Consider the following 20,121-nt stretch of genomic DNA (forward strand, 5'->3'; position numbering starts at 1 on the left):
TGGGATAGAAGGCACTTTTTTATTTTAACACGTTTCATCTTCTCAACGCAGGAGATTCTCTGGCGGCCAGTGCAGCCGAGTAACTCCTTGCGGGCTGAAGCCTTGCTGCCTTGCCAGAATCGCTTCAGAGCACCACGGTCCTGAGTGGGCTCCTTCCCAAGGTCTCGCCAGACGGCCCAATGGAGCACTCGGAGGCTTCAGCTACGCTGCCACAGCAGGACCAGTGAGGAGCGCCAGGGTGGCCCTTGTGCCCGTGACCACAGCCCTGATAGCCACCTGCCCATTGGAAAAGAAACTGTTTTACTAGAAATGCTTTCCAAGTAAACTCGCCATTTCCTGCACTTTGGGCAGCGGTTCTCCAAAGGTGTGATGTGCTGCACGCTGGCATGGCAGAAGAGGATGGCAAGTCTGGCAGGAAGATTCAAGGGCAGTTAGAAAAGAGAAAGGCTTCTTTCTGCTGGTGGGGAGATGAGAATTTGTTTGTCTCAAACTAGACTTAATATAAGTCTCTCACTGAGCTGGTCTGCATGCTGAGGCAGGCAAACTCCGGCCCTCCAGATGTTTCGGACTACAATTCCCATCATCCCTAGCTAACAGGACCAGTGGTCAGGGATGATGGGAATTGTAGGCACATAGTAAGAGGATTGTTTATAATTATATTTTGGGAATGATTCACGTTCTTCTTTAGCTGCGTTGTTTTTACTTTCTGCATGTCCCATAAAGTTGCTGTGCTCTATATCACAAACCAAGCACTGCTTGGAGCTGTTTCTCTCCCCCCCCCCCAATGTATTTCTTATCAATAAAATATTTGATGTGGTGCAATGATTTTTTATTCAGAAAGTGTGACCCAGAGGTAAGAGTTTGAGAACCACTGACCTTAGGTCATTTATCAGCAGAGGAGATAAGACTACATTCAACCTTGTACAAAGATGGACACAAAGCAGGAAACAAACAAACAAATTCTGTTCCAGGTTATGAATGTAAAAATAGCTTTTGCCTTCCATCTACCAGCTTGGATGTCTGTTTTATAATGACGGTGGCTTGACTCTTTCATCTGTTTCTATTACACTTATGGCCATTTTGCTGCAGACATTTTTACATCCTGTGTAGGGAGGTGGCTAATGGGCTGAGGTGCAACTCAGGAATCCCTGATTCCAGTGTCACTGTTGCTTTCAACCTGCTAAAGTAAGCCACTCTGTCAGCATAAACAAGACCAACCTAGCTCCTGCACATGTCAAGTGTTTGAAACACTCCAAAGGCTATTTGATCCTGACATGCTTCCTCAGGAGTAAAGGTAAAGGGGACCCATGACCATTAGGTCCAGTTGCGGACAACTCTGCGGTTGCGGCGCTCATCTCGCTTTACTGGCCGAGGGAGCCGGCATACAGCTTCCGGGTCACGTGGCCAGCATGACTAAGCCGCTTCTGGCGAACCAGAGCAGCGCACGGAAACGCCATTTACCTTCCCGCCGGAGCGGTACCTATTTATCTACTTGCACTTGGACGTGCTTTCAAACTGCTAGGTTGGCAGGAGCAGGGACCGAGCAACGGGAGCTCACCCCGTCGCGGGGATTCAAACCGCCGACCTTCTGATCAACAAGCCTTAGGCTCTGTGATTTAACCCACAGCGCCACCTGCGTCCCTTTCCTTAGGAGTAAACCCCAGTAAACACAGTGGAACTTACTTCTGAGTACACACAGACAGGATTGCATTGTAAAAATTATTCTCGGACAAGACGGATGAATTGAAATAAATTATATATCCCTTGTCTGCATGATAATTTTAATTTCTGGGATGTGAAAAGCCTGGTAGCTGTACAAATCGAATAAGCCCCGTTTCTGAAGAACCATGGTTCCCAACGTGGGGCACATGCCCCACAGGGGGGCAATTTGATTTTTACGGCGGGCAATTCAAGAATGAGTTATTAACAGTGAATGGCCATTCAGGCTTTATCTTTGCGAATAGGAGTTCACTTTTTGAATAGTAATAATTATATATTTTTGGGGGGGAGCATCAGGATTTTAGAGATGCTTAGGTGGGGCAGGTCCAAAAAAAGGTTGGGAACCACTGCTGTAGACCGTTAAAAGTTCCCTGAAGGAAAAGAGAGAGAGAAAGTGACAAGTGTGCCTGACCCAGTAGCTTATGGGAGAGGGGTGACTTACCAGGCATGACTCCTGCACAAGCGCATTGAGCAGCCTTCTGCCCCCCACTAGAGCAGAACGTGCAGCAGTGGAAGACGCCTCGGTGGGGGCGGAACTTGTTCTTTACAATCATGGTGAAGGGGGAGCCCTGCAGAGAACAAGTTGCCAAAGGGACAGATTTGCACGTCATAGGTAAAGGTAAAGGGACCCCTGACCATTAGGCCCAGTCACGGATGACTCTGGGGTTGTGGGGCTCATCTCGCTTTATTGGCCGAGGGAACCGGTGTACATCTTCCGGGTCATGTGGCCAGCAGGACTAAGCCGCTTCTGGCGAACCAGAGCAGCGCATGGAAACGCCGTTTACCTTCCCGCCAGAGCGGTACCTATTTATCTACTTGCACTTTGATGTGCTTTCGAACTGCTGGGTTGGCAGGAGCAGGGACCGAGCAGAGGGAGCTCACCTCACTGCAGGGATTCGAACCACCAACCTTCTGATCGGCAAGTCCTAGGCTCTGTGGTTTAACCCACAGCGCCACCCGTGTCCCTATGTATGTCATACTAGAGGATAATACGACATCAAAGGTTGCAGCAGCAGGAGGTGTTATTACAGGCCTTACACTTACTTTGAGTGGGGGAAAGGGCTAGCAACCATTTTCTGAAACAGTATAACAACATTATGATGATGATGATGATGATGATGATGATGATGCAACCCATCCGACTGGGTTTGCCCCAGCTACTCTGGGTGGCTTCCAACAAATTAAAACACAGTACAAATTAAAACACAAACTTCCCTATGCAGGGCTGCCTTCAGATGTCTTCTAAATGTCAGATAGCGGTTTATTTCCTTGACATCTGACAGAGGGCGTTCCACAGAGTGGATGCCACTACTGAGAAGGCCCTCTGCCTAGAGTAATGTTTACCAGTTTTAAATACAGTGGAACCTTGGTTGTCGAACATAATCTGTTCTGGAAGACCATTCGACTTCCGAAACATTTGACAACCGAGGAGCAACGGACGGGCGGCAACCTCAGTTGAGAAATGTGCCTCAAAATGGAAGCAATTACTTCCCGGTTTTCAGTGTTCGAAAACCAGAACGTTCAGCTTCCGAGTCACTCGAAAACCAAGGTTCCACTGTATATGTGTATAATGCCTGCAGGGTCATAGTCCTTTGGACACAATCACACTTACTATGTATTTATTAAAGTGTTTGTATAAATTATGCTGATGAGTTGCGTCCAAAAGCTGGTATGTACCCTCTGGGCCAACTTATGTTGTTGTGGTTCTCTGACAATCAAACTTGTCAACATTTTCCCCATGTATTCTTTCTTCATGTCAATGAAAGGCGATAGCCTTTAGATGTTTCCAAAGCCCTTAAAACAATGAAAATGGAGGGAACATGTTCTGTCCCCCTAAAGTCCAGTGGATTCACCTAAGGCAATGATACTCAAAGCCAGGTTCGAGGAAGAAGTGTCTTGACTCCCCTTTGATAGCTTGAAGCTCAAGCCAACTGAGAAGCCTCTTCAGCCATTCCTATCCCTGGGCAAGCGCTGAGTTCAGAAGTGCCTTAAGCTCTGATTCTAACTCCTCTCTCCTATCTCTCCTTTTCTGCTCTTGCCATAGGTCTCCCCATTTTGGGTTAACTCTCCAAAATCAGCCACACCCACAAAAGCTAGCAGAAAGTGTTACCTGTACATGTTGACCTCTGACAAAGACGCAGACCTTGTACTTGCCCGGTTCCTCAGGGATGTAAGAAATATGGTATGTCCCATCTTGGTTGTCAGTTACGCTGGCCTTGATGACACTGGATTTAAGACAGAGAGGAAAGAAAAATAATTGCTAGGCATGCAAAAAAAAAGGAAGACGTTTGTATAGAGACTTTGATCCAGTGACTGATGAAGTTGATGATTATTTTAAGAGGTCTCAAGTAGCGAGTTGCTTAATAGAATTGAGGATATCCCACAACTGGTATTTTTGAACCACTAATGAACTTCTTTCCAACTTCAGGACCTGAAGAGTCAATCTGGATGTCATGGTGATAGACCTGTGTGTCAGAATCAGGTCATTGCTGTAAAGCAGAAAAGAAGACTGGATTTGAACTATACTACTGGTGACTAGAGGGACGCGGGTGGTGCTGAGGGTTAAATCACAGAGCCTAGGGCTTGCCGATCAGAAGGTCGGCGGTTCTAATCCCCACAACAGGGTGAGCTCCCATTGCTCGGTCCCTATTCCTGCCAACCTAGCAGTTCGAAAGCACATCAAAGTGCAAGTAGATAAATAGGTACCGCTCCGGCGGGAAGGTAAATGGCGCTTCCGTGCACTGCCCTGGTTTCGCCAGAAGCAGTTTAGTCCTGCTGGCCACATGACCCGGAAGCTGTTCGCCGGCTCCCTCGGCCAGTAAAGCGAGATGAGCGCCGCAACCCCAGAGTCGGCCACAGCTGGACCTAATGGTTAGGGGTCCCTTTACCTTTACTGGTGACTGGGGAACATTCTTCACATCACTAGACAACTCTCCACACCTGTTTTCTTCAAGATAAAGAAGCAGTCAATGCTATGAGAAAGCCAGTTGAGGAAAGGCTGTTTTGGGTGGGGGAAAACAACAACACTACAGTGGTCCCTTGGTTCTCAAACTTAATCTGTTCTGGAAGTCCATTCCAAAACCAAAGTGTTCCAAAACCAAGGCACGCTTTCCCATAGAAAGGAATGCAAAACAGATTAATCCATTCCAAACTTTTGAAAACAACCCCTAAAACAGCAATTTAACATGAAATTTTATAATCTAATGAGACCATGGATCCATAAAATGAAAGCAATCATCAATGTACTATACTATAAATTAAATAAGACTGTATTGTAGATGATAATTATCCACACAGTCACAAAAACAAATTAACCGAAAAAGCCACAAAAACAAAAACGCAAAATAAATAGCAAAAATAAAAGCGCAAAACTTAATCCATTCCGGAAGTCCATTTGACTTCTGAAATGTTCAAAAACCAAGGCGCAGCTTCTGATTGGTGCTGGTGCCCTGAAAACAATAGCTGACAACCACATTGGACGTTTGGCTTCCAAAAAATGTTCGAAAACCAGAACACTTACTTCTGGGTTTTCTGCATTTGAGTACCAAAGCATTTGAGAACCAAGGTACCACTGTACTAGGAAAGGATTCAGCGCTCCTTTCCTATCTGCCCTGGGTGAATATTTAACCAAGTCCCCTGTCCCCAGCACTGATTTACAGGAATTTGGCACCGTGTGTTAGTTTGGACAAAGGGGTACTTATTGTTGCTTTTCTATGCATGTCAAAGCACAGGATTCCTTCTTCAGGAACTTTAAATGACTGCAAATTCCTTAGACACAAAAACACTGCTCTGTAAACCTGAACTCAGGAACCAGATTTGAACAAGCTGTGAAACAACAAGTTTTCTTTTTGCATATCTACAATGAATTACTCTACTGGAATGTTAAACACATTTGGAATCCAGCTCATTAAAGGCATGGCATGCTTGGGAATTAATAGACTGAAGAATAAAATATAAAGAAACTCCAGAGTCCAGCAAATTTGATATAATCTTAGGGGCTTTTTAAATACACTAGAGGAGCACTTTATACTTCTGAATATATGGGAACTATTTGTATTTGGGCCACAGTGCTCTGAAAACCTTTATAATCTCTTGTTGTTGTACTAAAAGGTCTGATGGACCGATTTGGATACTTTGGTTGAAAGATGTGATAGAAATAGATTGAATTGATGAAAGCCTTAAATCAGTAAGTCTCACAATGGAGTGTTTCCATCAGAAACTGGACTTGCTAAATTAATCCAATTTTAAGGTTGTCATCCAGCTCTTTGAGACTCAGGGAGTTGCTCATCACAGCCAGCTCACCTCAATCCATGGCAATGCCTAGGACTGGTTTACTCACATGAGCAGCTACTATCAGAGGGCGACTCACAGAAGGAGGCAAACATGCCTGCCAGCAGCAAAGATTCCTTTTGGAAAGACAGAAGGAAAATGCCTAATATCTATTAATTTGGAGTCTTTATGCCTTTCCTACTAATTTAATGTATTTTTAATCTTTGTTGGAAGCCGCCCAAAGTGGCCGGGGAAACCCAGCCAGAGGGGCTGGGTATAAATAATAAATTATTATTATTATTATTATTATTATTATTATTATTATTATTAACCAGGATCTTGAGGCAGTTTACAACATATTTAAAGTGAAATAAAATGGGGCAAAGGCAGTGTTTTTTTCTGGGGGGACGCATGCTCCTAAACATTTTGTGAATATAAGTTTGGCCTCATTGAGGGGCAGTATTTCAATATGAGTAGGAAAATATGAGAGTGCCCCTAAACATTTTTTAAAGAAAAAAAGCACTGAGCAAAGGCATATATACATATCCCATCTTCCTAGTTTTCAGGTGTTCCAGTTGCCACTATGTAAATGAATATCTTCACCTGCTACAACCACCAGGTGCAAGTCACTCCTCATTGGCTGATGCTCATGTCTTCCCGTCTATTCACTATTCAAATGCCCGTATACTCCTAAATTAACTCAGGCTGCCGCCAATCCACATGCATCCCTTCACCTGGGCTCTCAGGTACGATTCTTCCGCCACTGTTGATTCTGGCAATTCACCTCCTTACCCTTTTCGTGCTCATGAATGTGCTTGCGGAGGAGGGACTCTTAAAAGGAAACGTGAAAGAGACCGAAACGGACAACACTTTGCAGAATAGCTACCAACCAATCCTTCCTGTCTTTATGGATGATGGACACCCGGACGGGCTCCCCTCCTCTGTCCATCTGCTCATCGGAAGCGTCCTTGCAGACCAGAGTGAAGCCGGCTGGCTCATTCTGATGAGTGCTGCCAAGATCTGAAAAAGCAGAGCAGAGGAATTGGGAAGAAAATATGAAGAGCCTTGTCCTCCTGTTATGTACTCAGTTGAATAGGATCCAAAATGCAGCAGTCTGATTGGTCCTAGAATAGGATTCAGAATGCAGCAGTCTGATTGGTCCTAGAACAGTAGGATCCAGAATGCAGCAGTCTGATTGGTCCTAGAACAATGCAACAGTATGATTGGTCTGCAGGAGCCACCCAATCCAGCTCCAGATGGAAGTGAATCCACAACCTGATTGGCCTACAGGAGAATTCTGGAATTAGCCAATCACATGGGGCCCATTGTGTAAATAATGTATATAAAGCCAATACTTTGGGGAAACTTTCATTCCTCCTCACCACTATGAGCTGAATAAAGAGCATGAAATCAACTCTCGACTCTGAGTATATTTCACCTCCCTTAAATGGCTCTGCCCTTTCTTCCTCACTACTGTCCAAGGCTTCTGGCACTGAGCTTCAGGTGTTTTCTCTGTATGCAAAACATGCTCTCTGCCACTGAGCTACAATCCTGCATTTAAACAGACGTGTGTAAAGACATTCTCAGGTTAGAGATCTTCTGAAACAACAATGGGACACTAGCACTGCCCAAGGCATGCTGGAGAACAGCAACAGCTGACAAAAGATAGATATAATATTTTACAAGAACAGGAAGAAACACTATGGACAGAATAATTGCCACACACAGGAAGGTGAGAGTTTGAATGCTTCAGCTGTAAGCGTAGAAATCATTCAATGTGTCAATACATCAAACCTTTTATTGGCTTCACATACAAACATCCAAAACAAATCAATACAGAATTACCACTTCCCCAGTGGCACAAAACATTTGCTAAAAAAAAAAAAAAAGGAGGCAGAGCTGTCTATCGTCCCATCTCTTCGTCTAGAGGGAGATCAGACGTCTGCAGTTTATTCTGATGACAAAAAACCAAACAGTATATTTAGCCACAAATGGAAGTCACTAAAACTGCAGCCGCGATATAAGGGATTGGGATTTGGACTGGAGCGTGATTGAAATTTATAAGATCTTGGAATGCAGAAATAAAGAAAATAATCAAACAATTAATTCTAGCATGCGGGGAGGCACCTAAATTGTATAATTTGGCATCTCAATGATTGGCATTATTAATTGTATTATAATTTGGCCTTGTTATAATGAGGCTATTATTGGATTGTTGTAAATGAAAACTAATAAAAATTATTATTAAAAAAAGAAAGACATTCTCAGGTTAACAGCCTCCCTACAGTGGCAGTGGTAGCCACCAGTTAAAGGTAAAGGTAAAGGGACACCTGACCATTTAGGTCCAGTCGTGGCTGACTCTGGGGTTGCGACGCTCATCTCGCTTTACTGGCCAAGGGAGCTGGCGTATAGCTTCCGGGTCATGTGGCCAGCATGACTAAGCCGCTTCTGGCGAACCAGAGCAGCGCATGGAAATGCCATTTACCTTCCCGACAGAGCGGTACCTATTTATCTACTTGCACTTTGATGTGCTTTCGAACTGCTAGGTTGGCAGGAGCAGGGACTGAGCAATGGGGTCTATCGCAGGGATTCGAACCGCTGACCTTCTGATCGGCAAGTTCTAGGCTCTGTGGTTTAACCCACAGTGCCACCTGCGTCCCAAGCCACCAGTTAGGATGTCTTTAAAAGAGGATTAGACAAATTCATGGAGGAAAGCACTATTGATGGCTACTAGCTACGATGGCTGTGCTCTGCTCCACAATTGGATGTGGAGAATCTTATGATGTTTTTATGCTGCTACAAAGCATCCTCTTACCTGCTCCTTGCAGGACACACTTGGCTGGATGAGCTGCTTTGTTGAGAACGGCCCCAAAGATTTCGTAGCCATGGTATACGCCGGCCTTCTTTTGAGGAGAGAAGTGGATTCTGTCGTCCGCAAGAGGGTGGATATTGCAGTCCACGCTGGTTAGCTTGCTCAGCCGGTTCTCCACCACTCCTTTGGTAAGGAGGATCTCAAGGTCCGAGCCGTTGGTGAGCAGGTGCTCAGTGAATTCCACTCCTGTCTGCATATCCAGGAGCAGTTGGAGCAGCTGGGCTTTCTGCAAATGCAACAGGCTCTCCCTTTGGACCTTCAGTTCATTCAGAAACTTGAGCAGCCGGTCTCGGTGCTCTTCGACGGCTTTCACGTAGCCGTCTGCAAAAGCGCAGATCTCTCGAGCCACGGCTTCCACGTGGGTGCTGAGGGCACTGCCCACCTCTTCAATACGGCTGAGCGCACCTTCCAGCGTTCTCATATTCAGCTGGGTGATCTTCAAGAGCTCCCGAATCGAGTCTCCGTGCTTGTGGATAACGTTGCTGGTGAAATTGTAGGGATGCTGGCGGTGTGTACCCACCACACACTCCTGGCACACAGACATGTCGCACTGCTCACAGAAGAGCGTCAGCTCCTCCGAAGGGTGCAAAAGGCACTGGATGGGCTTCTCCATGTGGGTGAAGCCCTTCAAGTCCTGCAGCTCCACCACAGGGTGGGCAGCTGTTTTCTTCTGCCGCCTGGAAGAGTAAGGTGCAAAGTTCAGCCGTCTATGCATCCCAGAAAACGGCACCCGCAAAGCACAAGAAAAACCATTCCTACTCACACACACTGGGACAGTAATCCTGATTACTACTTTGGGGGGCAAGGGGCAGGCAGGTGTGGAGGACTCCCTGCTCCTGAGTGGGGTAACTGTGCCCCTGAAGGACCAGGTGCACAGCCTGCAATTCACAGCTGTCCATGGAGGCGCAGGTCAATTCTGTGTCCAGGGCGGCTGCCTACCAGCTCCATCTGGTACGCAGGCTGAGACCCTCCCTGCCCACAGACTGTCTCGCCAGAGTGGTGCATGCTCTAGTTATCTCCCGCTTGGACTACTGCAATGCGCTCTACATGGGACTACCTTTGAAGGTGACTTGGGAACTACAACTAATCCAGAATGCGACTTCCAGACTGGTGACTGGGACTGGCCGCTGGGACCACTGGTCCTGAAAGACCTACATTGGCTCTCAGTACGTTTCTGAGCACAATTCAAAGTGTTGGTGCTGACCTTTAAAGCCTTGAACTGCATCTGCAGTATAAAAGAAAAAAGGATACTACAGTGCTACCTCGGGTTAAGTACTTAATTCGTTCCGGAGGTCCATTCTTAACCTGAAGCTGTTCTTAACCTGAAGCACCACTTTAGCTAATGGGGCCTCCTGCTGCTGCCAATGCACGATTTCTGTTCTCATCCTGAAGCAAAGTTCTTAACCCAAAGTACTAATTCTGGGTTAGCGGAGTCTGTAACCTGAAGCGTATGTAACCTGAAGCATAGTAACCTGAGGTACCACTGTATATCATTTTACCTGCAGGTGGGAAAGCAGCTGAAGTAGCAGGGAGCGAAGGGTCAGGCAGCCTCTACCCCACTTTCTGTAGCCTTTTCACTGCCTTCCAATTCTGTTGTTCAGTTTAAAGGATAAAAGGGGGGGCTGTTCAAGTTTCCTGCATGTTATTTAATGTGATTGTAAAATGGGCATAAAAGGCAGGAAGGTACCACAAAATTACCGTATTTTTCGCTCTATAAGACGCACCAGACCACAAGACGCACCTAGTTTTTGGAGGAGGAAAACAAGAAAAAAAATATTCTGAATCCCAGAAGCCAGAACAGCAAGAGGGATCGCTGCGCAGCGAAAGCAGCAATCCCTCTTGCTGTTCTGGCTTCTGGGATAGCTGCGCAGCCTGCATTCACTCCATAAGACGCACACACACATTTCCCCTTACTTTTTAGTGAGTCTTATAGAGCAAAAAATATGGTATGTAGGGTGACTCTCTAGCACTGTCTGGGCAGGACACGTACTTGTGAGCTTGGCAGCAAAACTGGCAAAGGCAGACCCGGCAGGCCTGGCAGTGCTTCACAGCTTCTCCATCCACGCAGAGGTCGCATGCTAAGCCAAGGCCTTCGCCCTGTAAGGTCTCCAACAGCACCTCTTTCAGAGCCATGTGGTCGGTGGTCAAGTCTTTGATCCCTCCTGGTGGCAAATCTACCTCAGCATCACAGACGGGACAGAGGATGCTGAGCAGCGGCGATGGCGGCGGCCGGCAGCTCTGGGGACAAGGCCCTTCTGAACTAGAGTCTGAGTCTTCGCCTGGCAAGCCTAGGTCTGAAAAGGGCTCCAGCTGCTCTAGGCAAGCTGTGCAGAAGGTGTGTAAACAAGGCAGTATTTTAGGGGCAGAAAAGAGCTGAGCGCAAAGGGGGCACTTGCTTCTGGAACATTCCTTTGCCTCAGGAAGGGCTTTGCACACGCTAGTCGGCTCCTCGTGTAACTCCTGAGTGTTAGACATCTCCTGGAAAACAAAGAACAACAACTTTTTAATAACAATTATTAGTACTATTATTAGTATTATTTATTGAATTGATATACCACCCAAAAGCTGGGGGTCTCAGGGCAGTTCACAGAATAAAATCAAGAAATAAAACCACAAAATAGATGATAAAAATAAAAAAACAACCACCCAATATTCCTATAATAATAGGAATTAATACACAATACGATCAGAAAATCATCATTGCTCTTTAAAAACAGGAGGAGGAAATACAAATAAATTATTCCCCCACCCTAAAAAAGGAAGAAGCCTCAAAGTCCCAGGTTATTCCACTCTATTTACCACAGAGCCTAGGACTTGCTGATCAGAGGGTCGGCGGTTCGAATCCCCATGATGGACTGAGCTCCCGTTGCTCGGTCCCAGCTCCTGCCAACCTAGCAGTTCGAAAACACATCAAAGTGCAAGTAGATAAATAGGTACCACTCCAGCAGGAAGGTAAACGGCGTTTCCGTGCGTTGCTCTGGTTTGCCAGAAGCGGCTTAGTCATGCTGGCCACATGACCCGGAAGCTGTACGCCGGCTTCCTTGGCCAGTAAAGCGAGATGAGCGCCGCAACCCCAGAGTCGCCCATGACTGGACCTCATGGTCAGGGGTCCCTTTACCTTTACCTTTTGTGCTTCACCCAAAATATTAATGAAAAAGCTGGCTTCAGGCACCAGGCCTGATGGCAGACCAACTGTCGTGTTACAAAGGTGTCAGCAAATGTGACATGAACCCTGCCATATGGAAATCCCTTGCAGACAACCTCAGTGCCTGGAGACAGATAGATTGCATATCCATAGCAGTGCCCAGAGGAGGAATGAGTACTTGGGAGAAGGACAGAGAGAGAGAGAAATACCATGTTGCATCTGCCCCAGCTTCAACAAAACATGTCTCTCCCATATCCGTCTCTACAGAAACAGCACATTCTATAACTCTCTAATGGTATTCGAACAGCTCCACAAATGTTCTTGCTGCGCTAAGTTCATATTGACGTATCTGTGCTCAGAATAAAGCTGGGTGTATGCCAGGGTGTGTGTGTGTGTGTGTGTGTGTGTGTGTGTGTGTGTGTGTGTGTTACAATAATTCTGCAACCTGAAGACAGCCTTGAACAAAACTAATTGCTCCCTTATGTCACAAGAGCTTTGGTTACACTGGGAGTCAGAAGGAATCGAGTCTCTTATCCCAGAGGGAAAGACATGAGTTGGCTAAACTGTCTCTCACTTAGAATGGGCTCTAGCCCACGAACGCTCATGCCATGCTGTCCTTGAGAAGCCACAAAGCGTTGTCTTTGCTTTATTCTGACCATTTCATAAGCGCACAGAGCAGAATTTGCGAGATGGCTTGTGCCATACTCCCTTTTCCCGGCCCTGTCTCCAACTGTGATCTGTCCTTTCAACTGCAGGAGACCCGAGGGGCACAGAGGACTCCATTCCTGACCCTGGACAAAGTCAGCGAGGGCCGATCCCCTCCCCAACGAGGCAACGCCGGTCCGGCCCCTGCCTCCCCCAACCCAGCGCCCTGCCCTCTCCCGGGGGGAGCGAATCAGCCCTTGGCTCCCCTCCTCTCCGCCCGAAATAGAGTGGCATTTCGCTTCTCCCTCGCCCTCTCGTTTCCACCGTTCCCCATTCCTTGGGTGTCGCCAAGTGCGCCAAGAGAACAGATTCTCCAGGCGGAGTTTCTCTTCGCTTCGCTCCCCCCTGGAGTTGTTCCTCCACCCCCCTTACCTCCCAAAGTGGCGTGGGCTTCTCGGAGAGCTTTCAGGCCCGTCAGCTGCCCGTTTTCCTTTCCTTTCCTTTCCTTCCTTCCTTGCTTCCCTCCCCTAGAAAGAGAAACCGTTCACTTGGTTACGCACGGAGCGCGCTGGGCTGGAGCAGCTGCGCCCTGCTTTACGCACGGCGAGGCGCGCCTTGGCAACGCGATCTGGGGATCTCTGGAGATCTCTGGAGAATGTGGGAGAGGGTGGCGGCGCCAGCGGCGCAGCACATGGCTGGCTGGGGAGGAGAACTGGGGCGGGGGCTGGGATTTAGTGGAGGGCGAGAAGGCGCGTCGCCAGCAGTTCTCCGCTGGGGCGCATCAGGTTACACAAAGACTGGGGGGGGGGGGTGAAGCGAGGCTGGGAACGGCTGGAACCTGCTTTCGGGAGCCTAATCTCTATAATAATAATAATAATAATAATAATAATAATAATAATAATAATAATAATAATAATAATAATAATACCCTGCCCATCTGGTCAGGTCTCCCCAGCCACTCAGAGCAGCTTCCAACAGGATATTAAAAACAGGATAAAAGATCAAACATTAAAAACTTCCCTAAACAGGACTGCCTTCAGATGTCTTCTAAAAGTCAGATACAGTGGTACCTCAGGTTAGGTACTTAATTTGTTCTTGAGGTCCGTTCTTAACCTGAAAATGTTCTTAACCTGAAGCACCACTTTAGCTAATGGTGCCTCCTGCTGCCGCACAATTTCTGTTCTCATCCTGAAGCAAAGTTCTGAACCCGAGGTACTATTTATGGGTTAGTGGAGTCTGTAACCTGAAGCGTATGTAACCTGAAGTGTATGTAACCCGAGGTACCACTGTACTGTAGTTGTTTATTTCCTTGATATCTGGTGGGAGGGTGTTCCACAGGGTGGGTGCCACAACCGAGAAGGCCCTCTGCCTGGTTCCCTGTAAGTTGGCTTCTTGCAGGGAGGGAACTGCCAGAAGGCCCTCAGAGCTGGACCTCAGTGTCCGGGCAGAATGATGGAGGTGGAGATGCTCCTTCAGGTATACTGGGTTGAGGCCATTTAGGGCTTCATAGGTCAGCACCAAGACTTTGAATTGTGCTCTTTTAAACACTCTTCTATTTCCTAATTTTAACTGTTATTAGTGCTCTATGCAGAAAGGGAGGTCATACATTGAATGAATGAATGACCTTCCTGTCCAATGAGAATTCAATCCCATTTATCTATGCCTTTTAGTAACACTTTCGCCAAACAGCTTCCCCATCTTCCTAAGAGTTTTTCTGCATCATCCTCTCCTGAAATCGCCTTGGTGCTTCAGCACATTTGGGCACTGGATACGGGCTCATTTGTCCAGGTAAGCTGGCAGATAGAGTAACCTTTGTATTGCTGCTTTATGCAGAAAAGAACTTAATGGGACTGTGGTTCCTTTGCCCATGCACAGAATGCAAGTGTTCCTGCCAGAAGTATCTATACTTTTCCATGTTGGGCTTTGCAAAGGGAACAAACAGAGGGTTAAACTAGACATGGTGGTCGGGTGCACAATAAGTATCTCCAAATGTTAGTGGAAATTTCTATTTTAATGCAGCCTTCCAACTTTTAATCCAAATATACAGGACATACGGGTGGAGGAGATACCTAACCTTTTAGTCATAGGCCACGTTTCCAGTCAAGACCACTACTGTCCACCTGCTTCCTCACTTGCAGGAGAAAATGCTGGCTCCTTATTTTTCTTCACTGTGGGTAGAAAAATAGTTCGGATTGGTTGGGTGATTTATTTTTTAACTGACAACTTAAGGGACAGGCTTTGGCACCTCCCTCCTCACCCTCTTCCCAGTTCAGAAAGCATTCAGATTTTATCCATGGCTATTTTAACCAATGGCTAGAGCCAGTGTGGTGTTGTGGTTAAGAGTGGTAGACTCGTAATCTGGTGAACCGGGTTCGCTTCCCCGCTCCTCCACATGCAGCTGCTGGGTGACCTTGGGCCCGTCACACTTCTCTGAAGTCTCTCAGCCCCACTCACCTCACAGAGTGTTTGTTGTGGGGGAGGAAGGGAAAGGAGAATGTGAGCCGCTTTGAAACTCCTTAAAGGGAGTGAAAGGTGGGGTATCAAATCCAAACTACTACTACTACTACTCCTCTTCTTCTTCTTCTTCTTCTTCCTCCTCCTCCTCCTCCTCCTCCTTATGTCTGCTTGCACCACAGGGCAAACTTAACATATTGTTGCCAACTGACCAGGAAGATGGGGGTGGGTGGGAGGGAAATTGCTCCCACCCACAGCATACCTAATATAGTTAATTTGCATTTGGAACCAGGCAGAGGGCCTTCTCAGTAGTGGCACCTGCCCTGTGGAACGCCCTCCCATCAGATGTCAAGGAAATAAACAACTACCTGAGTTTTAGAAGACATCTGAAGGCAGCCCTGTTTAGGGAAGTTTTTAATGTTTGATGTTTTGTTCTGTTTTTAATATTCTTTTGGGAGCCACCCAGAGTGGCTGGGGAAACCCAGCCAAATGGGTGGGGTATCAATAAATAAATAAATATTATTATTATTATTATTATTATTATTATTATTATTATTATTATTATTATTACCATGTGCTTACGGACACTCTTTTTCAGGACAAATGGGCAGGAAAACCAAGGAGACACCACTCCTTACCTGTTTTAAAGGCCAACAGAGCTAGACCAAAGTAATGAATGTAAGAATGTGCAAGAACTGAAATAGAGGAAAAACAAGAAGAAGAAGAAGGAGAAGGAGAAGAGGAGTTTGGATTTGATATCCCGCTTTATCACTACCCAAAGGAGTCTCAAAGCAGCTAACATTCTCCTTTCCCTTCCTCCCCCACAACAAACACTCTGTGAGGTGAGTGGGGCTGAGAGACTTCAGAGAAGTGTGACTGGCCCAAGGTCACCCGGCAGTTGCAGGTGAAGGAGCGGAGACGCGAACCCGGTTCCCCAGATTAGGAGACTACCGCTCTTAACCACCACACCACACTGGCTCTCAAACAAAACTCCTCCATCTGCATTCTGCTCCTGTGATGTGTACTGTAAGCTCATTAGTTCTCCTCCTGGAATTAAGACACATGGTGCTGGCTGAGCACAGAGACAAAGAAGCTGAGTGATGCAGTTGTTAGGAGCAGTCGCTGGCTGAGAAGTCGTTTTTCGGTGGCAGGTGGTGGCAGCCGCCTGCGTGGAGCCCTGGAGCTTGGAAGGGGTCACAGGAAGCCTGATCCAAAGCTCTGCATCTCTCACTTTGTAGAAAGATGGCTTCCCTTCTGAACCTCATCTCTCCCTTCCTGCTCACCTTGCTCATGTATCACGTTGGTAAGTGGCTCAAAATGTCAGGAAGGCAAGTGGAATGTTTGTGGTCGGTGTGGAATAAAATGTTCCTTTTTGGAGAGGAGTTGAAATTTCACATTTATGGGCTTTCAAGCTTTTGAGAGCTGCAAGTGTCTTTCTTGGGTTATAACGGTTTCTAGCCTTTTGCCATTTAAGTATTTACTTAATTTTCTTTAAACGAATCTCACTTAACCACAATTGCGGCACACACCAAGAAATCTATCTACCCTGAGCATGGAACTTTGACAAGACTACAGCATCATACTAATATGTTTATTTAAAAAGAAGAAAGATTTTTTTAAAACTCACCACAATTCTACTAGCTAAAATACTAGTGAATGTAAAGCACTTACACCCTTAAAAAAAACTTCTAGTAATTGAAGGCAAGAGAACAAATGTTGGGAGAACAATGTGTTACTCATTCTAAGCTTGAGTGCAAGTGGGAAAATGAGTTTGGTTAAATGGGCAGCATGTTCTTTTGGTTCACTGTTCAGAAAACAGGAGAGCTAAATTAGGAAGGCAAAGGTTTAGTTACAGGACTAGGCACAATAACAAGATTTAGCATTCATATAGGGTGTTTTCGTGTGTGTTAAATATTCAGAATGCTTCACATGTTATGTTGATGTAATTTTTTAGAACAACGCCGAAAGGTAGGTGATTGATCAAGAAACCAGTGGCTTGATTGATTGATTGATTGATTGTTTGATGGGTTAATTTAATCAGCAGAGCACTTGAGCTAGCGGAGTACTAACGGTTCCATTCCATAGATGCAGCAATGACGGAATTCAAAGTACGTCCCTTCGACAATATTTCTCTGCCCTGCCAGTTCTCCTTTGTGGACGGCACCGATGGCTTGACGTTTACGTGGGAGAGGGAAGATATTAAGGAAGAACATGAAGTGGAAGATAAAGAATTTTACAAATTTTTTGTTGGGCTCCACGACTTTTACCAGTTTTACCCAAAGCTGATATACAGCTTTAGCAACAACCAGGAACAGCTGGAGGAGCGGAATTCGCTATATGAGGGGAGAGTCTGGGTAGACGAGGAGGAGATTGTCGATGGCAGCCTGGCACTCATGTTGGAGCAAGTCCAGTTTTCTGATGAGGCAATATACATATGTAAGGCATACAATTCACGGGGCAGAGGGCAAAGGAAAGTGAAGCTCCTCGTGCAAGGTAAGAACATTTAAATGCACTTGAATATTGCACAGGTGAAAATAGGAAGGTGTGTACCTCTGATATCCCTATTATCACAGAGAGTGCCGACTCCAGGTTTGAGGAAATCCAATACAGTGGCACCTCGGGTTACATACGCTTCAGGTTACATAGGCTTCAGGTTACAGACTCCGCTAACCCAGAAATAGTGCTTCAGGTTAAGAACTTTGCTTCAGGATGAGAACAGAAATCACGTGGTGGCGGCGCAGCAGCAGCAGGATGCCCCATTAGCTAAAGTGGTGCTTCAGGTTAAGAACAGTTTCAGGTTAAGAACAAATTAAGTACTTAACCCGAGGTACCACTGTACACAGTGGCCTTTGGTTAGCAGACTTCTCCATCACTTGGAAGCAGTCAATAGCAGCCACACTAGGGCTGGGTATAGCCGCCATTTAAATATTTTACAATGATGGTATGTTGGGTGGCTGTGTGAGGAAAGAGGACAAAAGAATGAGATGAATGTGGACTGGGTAGAGTAAGGGATAAAAGGAGATGAACTGGGGACAGGTCACCAAAAAAACCCCACAATCCTGGCCATCCACAAAAGACCAGAGGGATAAATAGTCGTAAGTTTCAGAGAAGCAGAAATGAAAATGGACAGAGTAAAAGATAAGATCGTGAATATAGATGCTGAATAGAAATGGGCTGTAAGAGTGAATGGGGCAATTTCAGGATGGGTTTTTACAAAATGGCACATGCCTGAATAAAAACTGTTAAAATTTATCCCCTCCCACAGTCTAGACTCATGTAAGTTCTCTTATTTTTCTCCTTCAGAAACTTGGAATTTAAGATTAAGGTAGGGTCATGGAGCTGGTTTTCTGTACGTTAATCTTAAGGAAAGAGTCGTTCTAACAAGATTTTTTTCCTTCCAAAATTGCCTCTTTCTTCAGAGACCCCAGAGCAATTACTAACCAAGCTGCAATTAGCTAAGTCACTAATTGTTTTGTTTTTCCTTCCATAACAATTAGATGCTGAAGAGCCACAGGTGCAGTTCAGCACCGTCAACGACACACTCGTGGCCAAGTGCATCTCCGCAGGCTGGTATCACATGCCAAAGGTAACTTGGCGGAACCGAAGGGAAGAGGACATTTCCAGCTACGCCAAATCAGACATCCTGGAAGAGAAGCAGGATGGGTCCCACAGGGTGGTATCCGTCTTGCACTACCCTGTATTGCTCCACGAGATCTACACTTGCCATATTGAAGAAGACGACGTGCTCAACAGGCCTGTTCGATCCATCCACAAAGTCCCAAGTAAGTGATCTGCTGCTGTCTGCTGCTCTTCCCTTGGACCTCGAAGGTCTGATGCAACATGACATCAGACGTGTGGTCAAGAAAGGACATGCTCCTTTCACACCTGTCCTCTCCAGGACAAATGAAAGCCTCTTGATCTAATGGGAAAGGTGCAGGATAACTGGACACCTGAGCAAGTTTGACAGGGCTGCATTCAGATGTCTTCTGGAAGTCAGATAGTTGTTTATTTCCTTGACATCTGATGGGAGGGCGTTCCACAGGGTGGGTGCCACTACTGAGAAGACCTTCTGGTGGTTCCCTCACTGCGAGAAGTGAAGCTACAGGGAACCAGGCAGAGGGCCTTCTCGGCGGTGGCAGCCACCCTGTGAAACGCCCTCTCATCAGATGTCAAGGAAATAAACAACAATCTTTTAGAAGACATCTGAAGGCAGCCCTGTTTAGGGAAGTTTTTAATGTTTGATGTTTTACCACTTTATTACTACTACTACAACAGTGATGATGGGAGCTACTCAGAATGGCTGGGGAAACCCAGCAGATGGGCAGAGTATGTATGTATGTATGTATGTATGTATGTATGTATGTATGTATTTATGACAAACTTGTCAGAATACAAATTTCTTTTGGGTTTCCTTTATATTGAGCTTCTTAATGCACACCAGCCTTCCTTCTGGATCGTGTTAGCGAACACCTTCTACCTGAATACTTAGATCCTTAAAACTCAGTTTGCTTGCAGTACAGCATTCCTTTCTTGGGTGGAATAGTCAAAATCTAATGCTGGCTACAATTTTATAATCACTTACTTGGGAGTAAGCCCCATTGAACTCAGTGGGACTTGCTTCTGCATAGATATATACAGGACTGCACCGTTTGAGGGATAGCTTGCACAACACTTCCTTTTTTCTTTTTTTTCCAGAGAGGAAATACCATAATATGTACAATCACTATTAGAATGTTAGCTGGTCGCAAGCTACTTGCAAAGAGAAGCCCTTACTGCTTTCAACAGATGGATTCTTCAGCTTTGCGCAGTTCTCGGATGCAGCAGAAAGAAGAGGAAAACTAGACTAGACAATAGGACAGTAAAAATGTCTATGGAAATTTGGCTGTTTTCATGCTGCTTCTCGACTTGCATACTTCAAACAGGGCAACAAATCACATGAGATGGCCTAGTTCACATTCTATATTCTTAGGCACAGAAAGAGCCTTCAAAACCTCTGAAAAATAAAGTGAATGAAGTA

At 46.0% G+C, this 20,121-nt stretch overlaps 2 protein-coding genes across 2 annotated transcripts; one reads left to right on the forward strand and one right to left on the reverse strand.

Annotated features, from left to right (window-relative positions):
- On the reverse strand, positions 1-13,345 carry TRIM45 (tripartite motif containing 45). The gene is made up of 7 exons (XM_081894310.1): positions 13,083-13,345; positions 10,851-11,338; positions 8,804-9,537; positions 6,879-7,008; positions 3,830-3,944; positions 2,162-2,288; positions 1-276 (listed from the first exon to the last, which is right to left on the reverse strand). Exons 2-7 carry the CDS (start codon positions 11,333-11,335, stop codon positions 125-127), a joined length of 1,743 nt encoding a protein of 580 aa, XP_081750436.1. The 5' UTR covers positions 11,336-11,338; positions 13,083-13,345; the 3' UTR covers positions 1-124.
- Positions 13,346-16,158: 2,813 nt separating this feature from the next.
- Positions 16,159-20,117, forward strand: LOC309360162 (V-set domain-containing T-cell activation inhibitor 1-like). Its single transcript, XM_081894786.1, has 4 exons — positions 16,159-16,407; positions 17,190-17,597; positions 18,602-18,886; positions 19,800-20,117. The coding sequence occupies exons 1-4, from the start codon at positions 16,347-16,349 to the stop codon at positions 19,832-19,834; spliced, it is 789 nt and encodes a 262-aa protein (XP_081750912.1). The 5' UTR covers positions 16,159-16,346; the 3' UTR covers positions 19,835-20,117.
- The last annotated feature ends 4 nt before the right edge of the window (positions 20,118-20,121 follow it).

Source organism: Podarcis melisellensis, assembly GCF_964234715.1.
Source record: "Podarcis melisellensis genome assembly, chromosome: 17".
Classification (NCBI taxonomy): domain Eukaryota; kingdom Metazoa; phylum Chordata; class Lepidosauria; order Squamata; family Lacertidae; genus Podarcis; species Podarcis melisellensis.